Consider the following 12850-nt stretch of genomic DNA (forward strand, 5'->3'; position numbering starts at 1 on the left):
TCAAACATTCTCGGCCCTTTAATAGTGTTGGGATAAGAGTGTGCCACCCTCCCATGCTTTCACAGAGCTTCCCAGTGCCGGTCTTGTGGCAAGAAGTGCAGTGTTCCAGAAGAAGCTGATGCTTTCTGAGGCTCAACCCCCAAACGCCCATATTGAGAACAGGCAGCACCTTTCTGTCTCTGGTATCAGGAGCGGACTCTGCTCATCGCTGATAGCCAGAAGCCGATTGCTCCAGTGCAGCATTTACAGCAACATTCAGCGTGGGAGCTGCTAATCCTCTCAGATCAGAGTATAACGCGTGCTCTGGATCAAGTATCCACGCACCTTGCACTGGGGGGCACGCAGCTGTCCTGCCACCAAAGCATCACAGTTATTTCAGAGTTTACTCTGAGCAAACTTCAGCGCGGTAGTCAGGGCTCCTTGCATGCCTTTGGCATTTCCGCTGCCCTTAGCGACGATAGGAGAACCTCCTGCCTTGCCTTCCATCTGCGTACAGACAGCCACGGCCCAGTCAGCAGCAGAGAACACAGGGAGGCAGTCCTGGGGAAGAGACGCAGAGCAGAGTAATTCGGACTGTGGAGCACTCCACAGGTTGGTGAAGGAAGGTGGACATGACCTGGAGGATACAGTGTTATCTGTGCCCAGCAAAGACTGAAAGCTTATCTGGTCCCAGTATGGTCATCTCAGGTCCTACCCCAGCAAGATTAACCAGCAACACTGAGTAGAATCCCACAAAAAAAAAAAAAAAAAAAAAAAAAAACAACTCAGTTGGGACTTACTGAGCAGTCAGCCCAGCCTCTCTTTGCAGGCAGGTTCCCTGTGACTCTGCCAGGGTTCTGCTCACCTTGGACACCTGACAGGCACAGAGCACCTCTCCGGAAGCCTGAGGGCTGAGCAGCAGGACTGATGTGCCAGGAGACTTGTCACACAGCTGGTTCACTACCTTCATTAGGATCTACGGGAGGCAGGGAGAGGAGGGGTCAGGCTGTGGCAAAGGAGAATGGGGTGCAGCAGAAAACACAGCCAGCAGCTCCCCTTGACTGCGTGCAGCACCCGAGGTATTGCTGAACCAACAAGCAAGGTGGTTTACTCACAGACAGGGAGTCAGCTGGGACAGTATCTACGATGACAGGTTGGTTGCAATGTTTTGTTAGCAGGCTTTGTGCCTTCTCTTCAGCCTGGAGGAGGAAACACACAGCACTTGAGGGGCTACAGGTGGCACAGGTGAGCAGGATGGGTATACATGCATGTAACATGTACACAGGGAGTGGAAGTACTGCTCTGTGGGACAGAGGGGAGATATGTGCTAGCCGAGGTTAAAGTAAAGCTGGCAGACTGAAATCTCCACATGGAGACCTCTGCTTGCATTCGAGTAGGAGGGTTGTACAGATGAACCCCTTCCAAGAGGGGAACAGAGACCCACACTGTTCTCAGCCTCTTTCCTCTGCCTACTCATTGCCACATCTCAGGCAGGTTCTTGTAGCAAGATGCTGCTACTTTAAGAAAAGGATAGATCTTACTGAGAGTATTAAGTCACCAATAAGCATTTCCTAAGGGCTTTTAATGTAATCACGTAAATTAGCAAGACAAATGCAGTGGGGAAGCAGAGCAACATCCATATGGCTGAGAGAAAGGCTCTGTCTGGCCACTCTCCTACTGCATGGCCCTGTAAAGCCCATTTTCAGGGCCACCTCATCTTCTCCACGTATTAAGAAGGAGGCAATGCCTACGTGCCTGTTGCTGTTTGATAAAAGCACTGATAGGGGGTCCTCTATCCTCAGAGAGAGACGTGGGGATTTTGCCTGTGCCAAAACCAGTCAATCCTTCACTGTGTTTTCAGCGATGGCCCTGGTTAATGCCAGTGAAATCAACCCAACAGAGGGCTTGTGCTGTACTGTATGTGATTGTACCTGCGTTCCCTTCCCTTCTGATGGGACCCCACTCACTGAGTTGCTGTGAACTGTGCCAAAGACACCAGGTTCACTGGTGTAAGCCACGCAGTGCTACTAGCAGACTGCAGTGAGCGTGCTGCTGCCACAGTACCTGCCGTATCTCCAGTTTCCTGATGGCTGTGTTGGCGGTTCGCTGCAGTGCTTTGAGGATGGTCTGTAGTTCTTTTCTTTGCCACTGGGGCATTGCAGTGCTGGCTACCACCTGCAAGACAGTTTGTTGTGTAAAGACACTAAATAGTACCTAGGAATAAACTACTCGTTCTCTGGGAGGTCAGAAGCTTTTTCCAGCTGGGCATCTAAAACCTGGGGAGAAGCCTGGAAACCCTTTTTCACTGCTTTACCCTCCCCACCACTTCCTCCTCTCATATTCCCTCTGGCAACAAAGGCACCTAGACTCTGGTTTAAATCTTTGTGACCAACGAGGCACCAGCAAGTAGCAACTTCTCCTTGCTAGTGACCCCGGTAAGATGTGAGCCTACTGGGGAAGAAGTCATGGGCCTCAGGAGAGCCCATGCCAGGATCCTCCTGTACAGGAACGTAATCCTTACTTCGGTCAACTGGCCCACTTCTTTGGAGAGGTTCTGCATCTCAGCAATGGAGGTGCTCCTCTGCTTCATCCGTATGGAGACAGAGTCCACTTCCGTAGCCAAGCACTGGCCTACCTCTCGGGCCTGGAGAGAGGGAGAGAAAACGCTTCAGGTGCAGCAACAGAAAGAACGAGCAGGGACAGAGTAAGCAGGGAGGTGGCAGGGTCATAACCACTGAAGTGCTGCTCAGTATCCAGGGCGAAAACACCTACAGATAGGTTTTAAGAACGACTGTCCCCATCAGACTCTGGAACAGAAAGCTCCTCTCTACATTTGCAACCAGTGCTAGATGTTCACACCCACGGGACCAAGCTGTCACACAAGTTATGTATCCTTAGTATCTCACACCAAATCATCACGATTTCAATGCAAAAAACTTGGGTATCCATTTACTTTTTAGTGCATTAGCAAGCGCACTCTTGAAACTAACTGAAGAAACTAAAGAACACTAAGACTAAAGAAACACTAAACCAAGATTAAAGAAACCCCATCAGCTGACGTTTCCCTGAGGATGAGTTCAGCTGGTCTTGGTGCATTTCTTACTGCTTTTGCCAACACCAATGCTACTATTAATAAAAAAGCTAATACAAGCTTTTTTGCCACCAGTGAAAATCATTAGTGTTTGGACCATTTCTGCCCTGCCAGATCTTTGTGCCCGTGATGGTCCTGGGAGACTACACACCAGAGCAGCAAAGAGTATAGAGGAAAACCTGCGGGCAGAGAGAACTGTTGTGCCTAGCTAAATACCCATTGCTTGTTCCAAGTTACACCCTCATGCCTGCAGTCTCCTTTGCCTGATTAACACATCCACACACAGCTCCTCTCGGGGGCTCCTCAGGTCAACGCTTCCAGCAAAGCATGCAGATGTGCCCTGCAGCTTTTCATTCCTCTGCATCAAGAAAAACTGGTGGGAACACAGCTGTGCACGGGACACAGCCAGCCAAAGAGCAACAGATTTGAGGGGTGAGCTTTGCTTTCAGTTTTCCCAGTTCTGATGGCAGTGGGTCACTCTCCTCTGCCTGCAGCCTTTAAGGAAGCAGTCAGGGTGTAGGGCCCCTGACGCTTCCAGACACTCAAGAACAGAGATCTCACAGACACAGTAATAGGTTGATTGCTTCTTATAAAGACCTTATCAGACCAGAACTACGGTTTGGCAAGAAAGAGACTGAAAAAAGAAGCAAAAAGGCTGTAAGAACGAGGGCAGAGCCCTGTAGTCATAAAGTACAAATCCAACTGTGATAGGTAAGAAGTAAAAGCAAAGCACAAAGGATCACACCTTTAAATACCTACCTGGAGACTGAAATTTCTATTCCAGAGGCTTCCTGATATTTTGTGCCAAGTTCCTATCTTGGAAAAGGGGGCTCTGGAGGGAGGAATGAAGGTCATGGAGACAGGAGTCTGGGACAAGGGCGAGTGGATGTGAATAGTGAGGTATGGCAGCAGAGCTGTCCCAAGGGTAAAGAAGGAAATAAGATCAGGTGTAGCAGGGGGGCTCCAAGCCAAAGCAGAGGGAATCTACCTGTCTAAGCAGGAACCTGTAAAATTGGGACCGGCTGAAATCTCAGTACCCCTTTCTTACCTGTTTGGCCTGTCTCCCTGTCACTGCAATGACACGGCTAATCCCTTTCACGAGCTGACGCTCACTGACGATGGCCAGGTCCTCCATAGCGCCTGTTTGGAGAAGGTGCCTGCAAAGTTGACGGAGAACAGGAAAGAAACAAGTTGCTCTCTGGGACCAGAAATCAGGAAGCCTACTTTCATTTCAGACGTGTCTTCAGTACAGCAGCCCCTCCCCAGTCCCAACAGCTTCAGTCCTTTCCATCCCTAAAATCCTGATGGCACCTGGTCAGGCAAGAGACAGCAGAGCTGAGGCTGCTCCAGAAGAACCTCTGTGCTACCAGCTCAGCAGGCTGCTGCCAAACGTACCTAACAGCCAAGTTCTGCCTTGCTTTCCTTTCTTTCAGCAGTAGGATGGACTGGAATTTTTCCTTTCTACTCAGCCACTGCTGAACCTTGTAGAAAGCCATTTTTTCCTCCAACTCCCCCACTCCTTTGTCAGACCAGCTCGCAGAAAGGCCAGTCATCTCCAGACACATTGCAGCCATGCAGACAAAGGGCACTGATGACTTTCCCTTTCATATCCATTGTTGAACAGCCAAGAAGGAAAACAACTACAGAGTCTCAGGTTCTCTCTTACCACACGTAATCATTTCAGACAGCTTCACTAGAATTGATCATCTCCACTCCCTTGCAGTTTCGTCCCACTCCTCCCACACGAATGTTCTCATGACTAGAAACTTGCTCATTTCCAGCTGTATCAGCTCAAAGGCCAATTTGTTCCTTTTTGTTTTCACGGTATCACTGTCCTAAGATTATTAACTCTTCTTCTACTCTCATTAGTGCTAAAAGGGCTGAAATAATTAAAATAATCAGACTGGCCTCTAGTTCTTCCAACCATCAGAGTCTCCTGGTGGGTCCCCAGCCCTCCTGCAACCCCAAAACGAAAGCTCCCTCACTCTGTCTAGCGTGAGAGGACATACACCCTGTTCCACACTGCTGAAGCCCTGCAGCTTCCAGGTGGGCTTCAGACTGTGAAACAAGGCAAAATGCTTTGCACTTCGTTAATGTTTTGGTATTTCTGAAGCTCTACAACCAGCCTACTCTGTTCCCATTTCAGGTGAGGAAACCTAGTTACGAAGGATCGGAGAGTGGAACTCGGAATTATGTCTTTACCTCAGCCACCAGTGCTCACACACAAGCCTTGCAGAGCATACCGAGATCCTCACACAGGCCTGATCCTGGGGTCAGGGTGGGAAGCAACTCAAGAGAATCAGGAGGACAGTCTGCACACAAACACACCATCTGACTGTACGTAAAAGACACTTACGTCCCACAGCAGAGCTCCACAGAGGTCTGCCTTGCAGCCTCAGAGTCGCAGGTCAGCACAGTCTCCACAGGGACCCCGAGGGACACTATCCTCACTGGGTCTGGATACTCCTGACAGAGGAGACAGGGATCAGCAGCTAACCACACAGTCCTTCAGGGGCACTTACAGACTAACTTCAGGTCCCTGCCTTATACTTTACCCTTATTCTAAAGCACTCCCAGAGTCAGGGGCAGCTCTGCTGCTCCCCTACAAACAGCCACCATGGGAGAAAGAAACAACGGGGTCACACCATAAGGTGTTGGTCCAGATAAATGAGCAGAAAGCCTATGCACCACCAGTCTCCGCATATCACAAAGCAGTGCTCCTGAGATCTTATCTCTGTCCCATTTTCCCTCCCGAGTTTTGAGAGCCATTTCCCTTACAGAAACCTGTTGCTTCAACTTCTCTTATGACCCAGATGATTCCTGCTGAAGGAGAAGGCTCAGAAAAACACGTTCTTGTCATACCTCATCCATAGCACGAAGTCCCTGAACTCTTCTTGCCAGTGCAAGGGGAACCTCAGCCATATGCACAGCCTCATTTCGTTTGATCGCATCCTGGACCACCTGCTCAACTTGCTGCAGCTGCTCCACAGTCACAGGACTCTGAGGAAGTAAACCAGCCTTCAGGAGAAGCCTCCCAAAAGGTACAGAACAAAGGAGGGAGAACTTGGGCTCACAGACAACTCAGCTTGGACACACCACTCTCCCCATGTCTCACCTTCCCTGCTTGTACAAGGGAACAGTGAGCATCATGACCCTCCCACCTCTCTGTAGAAGTCACTACAGCGAGAGGAGAAAGACCCCCAAAGAGAAGGCCAGTACTGGGGTGCTGGTACTGTCGAGAACCAAGGAGACAAGTCCTGAGTCACCTTGACAGCAAAGTCGAAGCGCAGACGCTCTGCTGTCACATGGGACCCTCGTTGCTCCGTGTTGTCACCCAGGACGTGGCGTAGCGCAAAGTTTAGCAGGTGGGTCGCGGTGTGGTTGGTCATGCAGGCCAGCCGTCGGGCCTGAAAGCACAGACAGTTTACCCTGGTGGGCTGGTTCTCTGCAGCTCGGGGGAGTAGAGGATGGCATAAAGAGGTAAGTGAAAGGCTGCATGCAAGGGGATGGGGGATGATGGTGACAAAACAACAGGTAGCACAGCTGCCAGATGAATTTATGTCAGGGCAGATCTAACTTCTTTTCCCACGGGATCACCTCTGTAAAACAGCAAGGGTAGGCTGAATGCTTCTGGACAGACCTGTAGCTCATAGAAGACTACAGACAAACTCACTTGTGAGTCCTCCTTCCCACTGCACATTGCAATAAAGAAGTCTCAGGAACACAAGGAACAAGGCTCTGCTGTGCCCAGGTTACTCACGACATTAAATGACTTTCAAAGAAAGGCTGGAAAAGGGTTAAGAGCATGGAGTTACTACCTCATCCACAAAAAGCTGAACTTGATCTCCAGCACGCAGGGTTTCCACAGCAGTGACCGCATGGACCACGTAACCACCACAGAGATGAACTGACTCTACAGGGAAGAGGATGTCCTGAACAGAGAGACACAGAAAGATGAGTTAGGGCACAGGGAACATCCAAAGACCTGTGCTAGATATCTGCTTGATCCTACTGGGAAACACAACCCCTGTTGGTCCCAAAGAGACAGCAATGGGGTGTGAAAAGCAGGGACAAGCTTCCAGCCAACATAACCAGAGTGCCTCAGCCCTCCCTTGCAGCCAGCCACTCACTGCATAGCATGTCAAGACTGCCAGTTTGCAGTGGAGGGGCAGCAATGCCAACCGTGCTAACGAATTTTCCTAGCAGGGATGTCTGTCCAAGAGAAAATGGACAGCAGCTGCCAAGGCACCTGCCTCAGGCATCTAAGGTGCCACTTCTGCTTCACCAGGCTGGCAGAGGAACTTGATCCCCCTTTCATCTTGGGGAGACATGCTAAGCAAGGCACTATCACATTCTGCAAAGCTAAAAACGGCAGCACGGCTGCCCAAAGGTGACTGTCAGGAGCTGGAACATGGGAGGGAGAAAAAGCTGCACCTCTTCCTAGAAGAGGGTCAAAGCTCTCTCTCTGTCAGCATAGGAAGAACTTGCTGCAGAGGCAGACGTCCTGCCTGATGGTTTTGGGAGGAATCAGTTTTTACACAAGGTTTCAGGTTGGACACTGCTTGCAGCTGTCCAGGACTGGCTAGAGACCAGTAACTCCACTCACGGACTCCCTCATCATTGTCTTCTCCCTGCATAGCCACCCTGCTTGTTAGGAACACAGCACACTGAAGAGTGCCCCGTCATCCCAAGCAAGAAGAAATCGCAAAAGGCCAAGAGAGACAACCAGAGCAGCAGGTCCACCTCTGCGAGGTTAGTGCTGCTTCTTCCTCACCCCACCAACCCCAACACAAAGTCAAGGACACTGTCAAGAGCTAGCAGCCTGCTAATTAATAGAGCAAAATTGCTCATCATTTGGGGAGGTTTGCCTGGCCTCGATATCCAGGACTGCCTTGGGTTCAGGCAGCAAAGGGTCTCACCTGCTGTCCTAAGCGTATCAGGTAGCCTTGGTCAGAGGCTTGCCCACCCTGCTCTGCATAAAAGTTAGTCCTGTCCAAGATGACACCACAGCGCTGCCCTGCCCCAACCTCCTTCTGGAGAGACTGATCTCTGTACAGCATCAGGATGGTGGCCTGGCACGGGCTGAACTCTGCCGAGGGGAAGAAGATGGCAGCAATCAGTGCGAGCACCCTGTCAGATCACACCACTAAAGGGGGCACCACTTCTCCATGCCAACCCTGCCAACACCCAGCCTATAATGAAAGCTGGTACTTGCCTTTGTAGGATAGGAACAGCTATTGGCAGAAAGGACAAAAGATCTGTTATTTGGAAGCAAGCCACCCCTCACTTACCCAGTGAGGCACTTGCCAGGTAAAAGGTAACCAGGCAGGGCCCACATGAGCCTGATAGAACAAGATGTGGCACAGACACATCTCTATCATGCCACACTGTGTGCTTGGCCAACCTGACTGCCTTTGACGGGGATGGCTGCCTTGGTGGACAAGGGAAGACAGCAAAGTCACCTTCCTTGACTTAGCAAGCTTCTGACATACTCTGTCTGAGCAACCTTGAAGCCAAATGCAGGCCAGATAGTTGGACCCCACAGAAAACTGCTCAATGTTTCAAAGTTCAGCTGACACTCAGTTACTAGTAGAGAGACTTGTAGGCTGATATTAGGGCCAACGCCTTTCAACATCTTCATTAACAACCATCAGTGACGGGATGGGATGTACGCTTATCCTGCTTGTGTCTGGCAGCAAGTGGTCAGGACCAGACAATACACTGAAGAGCAGGGCTGCTTTTCAGAGGGATCTGGCAGGCTACAGAAATGGACTGAGAGAAACCTTGGGGTTCTCAAGGGTGAGTAAGCATAGCGCCCTTGCAGCAAGGAAGACTGCTACCTGCTGGGCTGTATGAACACAAACATAGTCAACAGGCCAAAGAAAGTGATTATCTACCTCTATGTGGCATTTGTGACACTATGTCTAGAGTACAGGAAATTCTGGTTGTACATAAGGAAAAAAAACTTCACACAGTGATAAAGAACTGGAACAGGGACCAGAGAGGCACTGGTATCTTCATCCTTAAAGATACTGAAAACTTACGTGGAGAAGGCCCTGAGCAACCTGATCTGACCGTGAAGCAGATCCTTTTTTCATCAAGAGATGGGACATCCAGAAGTCCCCTTCAACCTGAATTACTCCATGATTCAGTGACTGAGAAGGTGAGATAGTGCTAGCTTGGAAATTTCAGCCAATGCCTCCGATGGGCTATTCTTCCTCCCCTGTGCTCTTGCCGTAGTACTTACAGTTTGAACTACCTCACTTTTCACTTCATGTGGGTTGCCATCAGCACGCTGGGTAAGATGGAGCTGGCTGTACACAGCTATCTAATTGCTTGTGACAGCCACATCATCTCTTACTCTCTGTGGTTTAGCTTTATGCTTCCCCTGGAGCATCAGCAACCCCAGTTAGCCCAAACGATTAAAAAGCCTGCACTGTCATCTAGTGGCCTGCCAAGGAAATAGCAAGTGCCTGGCTTTAAGCAACTACCTGAACTCCTTGCATAATCTTCATTCTCCCTAGCACTCACATCCAGGAGCCTGATTGCTGGGGACAGTCTCATCTCTGGCAGAAATCAAGTCACTGCTTCAGCACAGTAAGACCAACCCAGATCTCACGGCCTTGTCACTAGCCTGAGCTTTCCTGGGGACACACCACCAGAACGGCAAATACCTTGGAAAAAGGTATAGGGGCAAAGAAAGGATGTAGCAGCAAAGTGGGCAGGTTTGAACCACAAGATACAAGTCCTCCTGCGTGCACCAGGCCAGTAAAAGCAGTCTGCTGAGGGATTCCAGCACCCTTAGGCAGAGTTTGTCCTACACACAGGACCCGGCCACTTACCGTACTGCCCGTGCTGCCCAAGCTTGTAGGAGTACTTTGGAGAGTCATCAGTGGCAGGCACGTTGTCACCCCGCAGCTGAGCCAGCGAGTGCACATCCAGGTGCACATCTGCGCCCTCCAGCTGTGCTGCCTGCGCGCCCTGAGCCTTCCGCTGCAGCAGAGCAAAGGCAGAGTTAGAGGGGAGGTACCTGGGGGAATCCAAACCAGTAACTGGAGTTTTATGGCTAGAAGCAACTGCTTCCACCTTCCTGGGAACGTCCCGTGTGTATCTGTGCTGATGCTAAACCAAACCCATTCCTTTCAGCCCCACAAGCACTCAATACCACCCACAGGGGCAAGCCATGAGCAACTGCTAACAAAGCCCAGCTTGCTGCATAGCTGTGAAACTTGCAGGCCATTAAAACCTAGAAGAGCATGGCCTTGATCTGATTACTGCACAAGGTGGGCAGTGCAAGTCTTCCAGCACTACAGAGGCTGAAAGGATTACGCAGACTCTTCACAAATCACTTGCTGTTTGGGCTGTCTAAGCTGGCTCTGCTTTGTGTGGAGCGTTGGAGTACATGACTGCCAGAGGGCACCCCTAATGCATGTAATTCTACAACCGTCACTCCAGCCAGTGTCGTAAAACACTGCTACTGATCTGACAGGAATCACCAGCCAGTACTTCTCAGTTCCACACCGACAGATGAAGTCAGTATGACCCAGCTACTGTTTCAGACCCACTTCCACTTCAGGGAAAAAGCAAGCAGCCTTGTGGTGCATCTGAGGAGCAGTGAAAGGAATTCTGCCTCCATTACCACAGGAAAGGACAGGCTCTGAATTATCCTCATGAGGAGAGTCTCTCTTACCTTTGCATCCTCCAGAACAAGTTCATTGAAAGCATCTGAATCCAAACGGATTCCCTTTTCTTCAAGCATCAAGTCAATCAGATCCAGAGGAAACCCCAAATTCCCATAGAGAGACCAGGCTACGTCAGCTGTAGGACAAAAAAAGAAGGGCATGAACTCTGTGTGAACATGGAATGCAAAGACATCTCCAAAGTTGCTTGGACAAGACCAATCTCATGTGTGCTTTGGTAGCCAAGTTCACTTTTATTGTGTGCAACTGCACTGATAATGGGGAAGGGAAGAGAAGCCACACAGTTCTTTTAGTACAGGACTAAATGTTAGTGGCGCCCCAAAACCACATCCTGTCAAAATTCAATGCAGCACATCTAGATAGGTAGCTGCTCTGGCTGGGTCCTCCTTTTGGCTACATCTTGTAAAGGCCCAGTTAATCAGTAAATAAAACAGCAACAGAATGCTTCTAACTTTCCCAGTACCTGCTTTGTTGTGAGAATGATGCTCTAGGAAACAATCACGATCTGGAGAAAGGAGCAATATCTACTTTTAAATTTGGCATTGGAGTTGCCCAGGGCTGGAAAGTTCTTGAAGGCACGTGGGGGAGGCAGACAGACACTCACAAGAACAGAACAGTTCAGTTGGAAGGGACCTTCAAAGACCATCGAGTCCAAAAGAGTTTTGACTTAAATGCTGGCAATGACATGGATCAAACCACCTTTAAGTGCAGCTTGGCTGAGGGAGGAGACTCACCTGGGAAATTTGTGGAGGGCTGCATCTGCTGCACTGTCCGCTCAATGACGCGCCTCCCCCGCTCAAGGGAGGACAGGAAAGCAGCTTCATTCTCACTGATGATATCCACGACCTGCCCAAAGAGCAGAAAAGGAGTTGGCCATAACACCTCAGGGAGTTCCCCAGCTCAGCTCAGCCCAGCCACCACTGGGCTCGCAGCTAGAGTCAGATGAAGGCAATCAAGTGGGTGTATAATTGGTGCCGTCTGCCTGAACCAGCCCTCTTGTTCTGTAAGCATCCGTCACAGCGTGGCTCCAATGCGCTATTAAACAGCGCCAAAGTCACTGTGACTCCGATCACCATTCCCGTTAAGGAAGTATTGACCATCCACCTGGGGAAGGCTGGATGCTGACAAATGCTCCTTGTCATCCATTTGTTATCCGTGACCCAATTAAAATTGCATGGCTGGAACAGCCAGAGAAATTGCTTGTCACAGCCGCTGTCAGCTGAAGCTAGGAGGGACTAGCCTTAAATCCCCAACCCACTTTGGACAAAGGGTACCCAAGCTAGGACAGACCGTACTTGGATTCAACAAAAGAGCTTCCCCAGCTTTTTCAGAGCAATGGTTGCCTTATATTAGAACAAGGCGTCCCTGCTAAGGATTTAATGGAGCTCCCACAAAGAAATCTGCCACAGACACTTTTCACATCCAGGCAGTGCCCATGATGCAGACGTGCTCCCTGCACTTCCCAGCCTACACCCACAAGAACCCAGCTATGGAAACTCCTCCAGCTAAATCCTGAGACAGGGCTGCCTTCTGCTTCTGAGAGCCGTGCCTCCCAAAGACAGTAAGAAAGGGGGTTTCTCTCCAGGGGTTTCCCCATCACTCACCTGGTCTGCATTCTTCCTCAGCTCTGGGTAGGCATCTCCCTGTGGAGTGAGCCTCAGTTAGAGATAACATCCTCAGCAGCTTCCTCAGGAGACCTCACAGAGTGTCACAAGCATTATAGAGGGTTCTCAGGCAGATGAATGTGAAGGGAGCCCCAGCGCACAGCCACAGAGACAGCATCACAGCAGGAGAATCACACCTGGACTTACAGCTGCTGTCTCCTGGCTACCTCCCCATGACCCTCCTCTGCTAGCCCCTGCAAAGCATCTCCATGGCAAATGTGTCAGTTCACAATGGGAAGAAAGCCCTGTCATTTAGGATGCTGTTAGTAACCACAGGGACCAATTTCAGAAAGCTTTAACCAGATATGACAGCTTAGAAGCTGCTGCCCTCAGGAAACAAGCGTGCCCTTGCATACACTTACAGACACACTCATGCTGACTGTTAGCACTGGCCACATTAGGCACCCCCTGGCCCC

The 12850-nt window shown here is 50.2% G+C and overlaps 1 protein-coding gene across 3 annotated transcripts in view; it reads right to left on the reverse strand.

The window, feature by feature from the left end:
* Positions 1-12850, reverse strand: part of AARS2 (alanyl-tRNA synthetase 2, mitochondrial) — a gene marked incomplete at its 5' end in the record, with an annotated part of 16799 nt that continues 3949 nt past the window's right edge. Inside the window, 15 exons of one of the 3 annotated variants that reach the window (XM_083828467.1) lie at positions 1-540; positions 845-955; positions 1095-1178; positions 2044-2154; positions 2501-2623; positions 4119-4227; positions 5427-5536; positions 5933-6070; positions 6337-6477; positions 6889-7002; positions 7990-8159; positions 9913-10063; positions 10761-10888; positions 11505-11616; positions 12375-12413. In XM_083828467.1, the coding sequence (XP_083684593.1) occupies positions 376-540; positions 845-955; positions 1095-1178; positions 2044-2154; positions 2501-2623; positions 4119-4227; positions 5427-5536; positions 5933-6070; positions 6337-6477; positions 6889-7002; positions 7990-8159; positions 9913-10063; positions 10761-10888; positions 11505-11616; positions 12375-12413 (1806 nt within the window). In that variant the 3' untranslated portion in view covers positions 1-375. Of the gene's footprint in view, positions 718-844; positions 956-1094; positions 1179-2043; positions 2155-2500; positions 2624-4118; positions 4228-5426; positions 5537-5932; positions 6071-6336; positions 6478-6888; positions 7003-7989; positions 8160-9912; positions 10064-10760; positions 10889-11504; positions 11617-12374; positions 12414-12850 lie in introns of all 3 variants that reach the window. The other 2 variants (XM_083828468.1, XM_083828469.1) reach the window with 2 other exon arrangements.

Source organism: Anser anser (genome assembly GCF_964211835.1).
Source record: "Anser anser genome assembly, chromosome: 3".
Lineage (NCBI taxonomy): Eukaryota > Metazoa > Chordata > Aves > Anseriformes > Anatidae > Anser > Anser anser.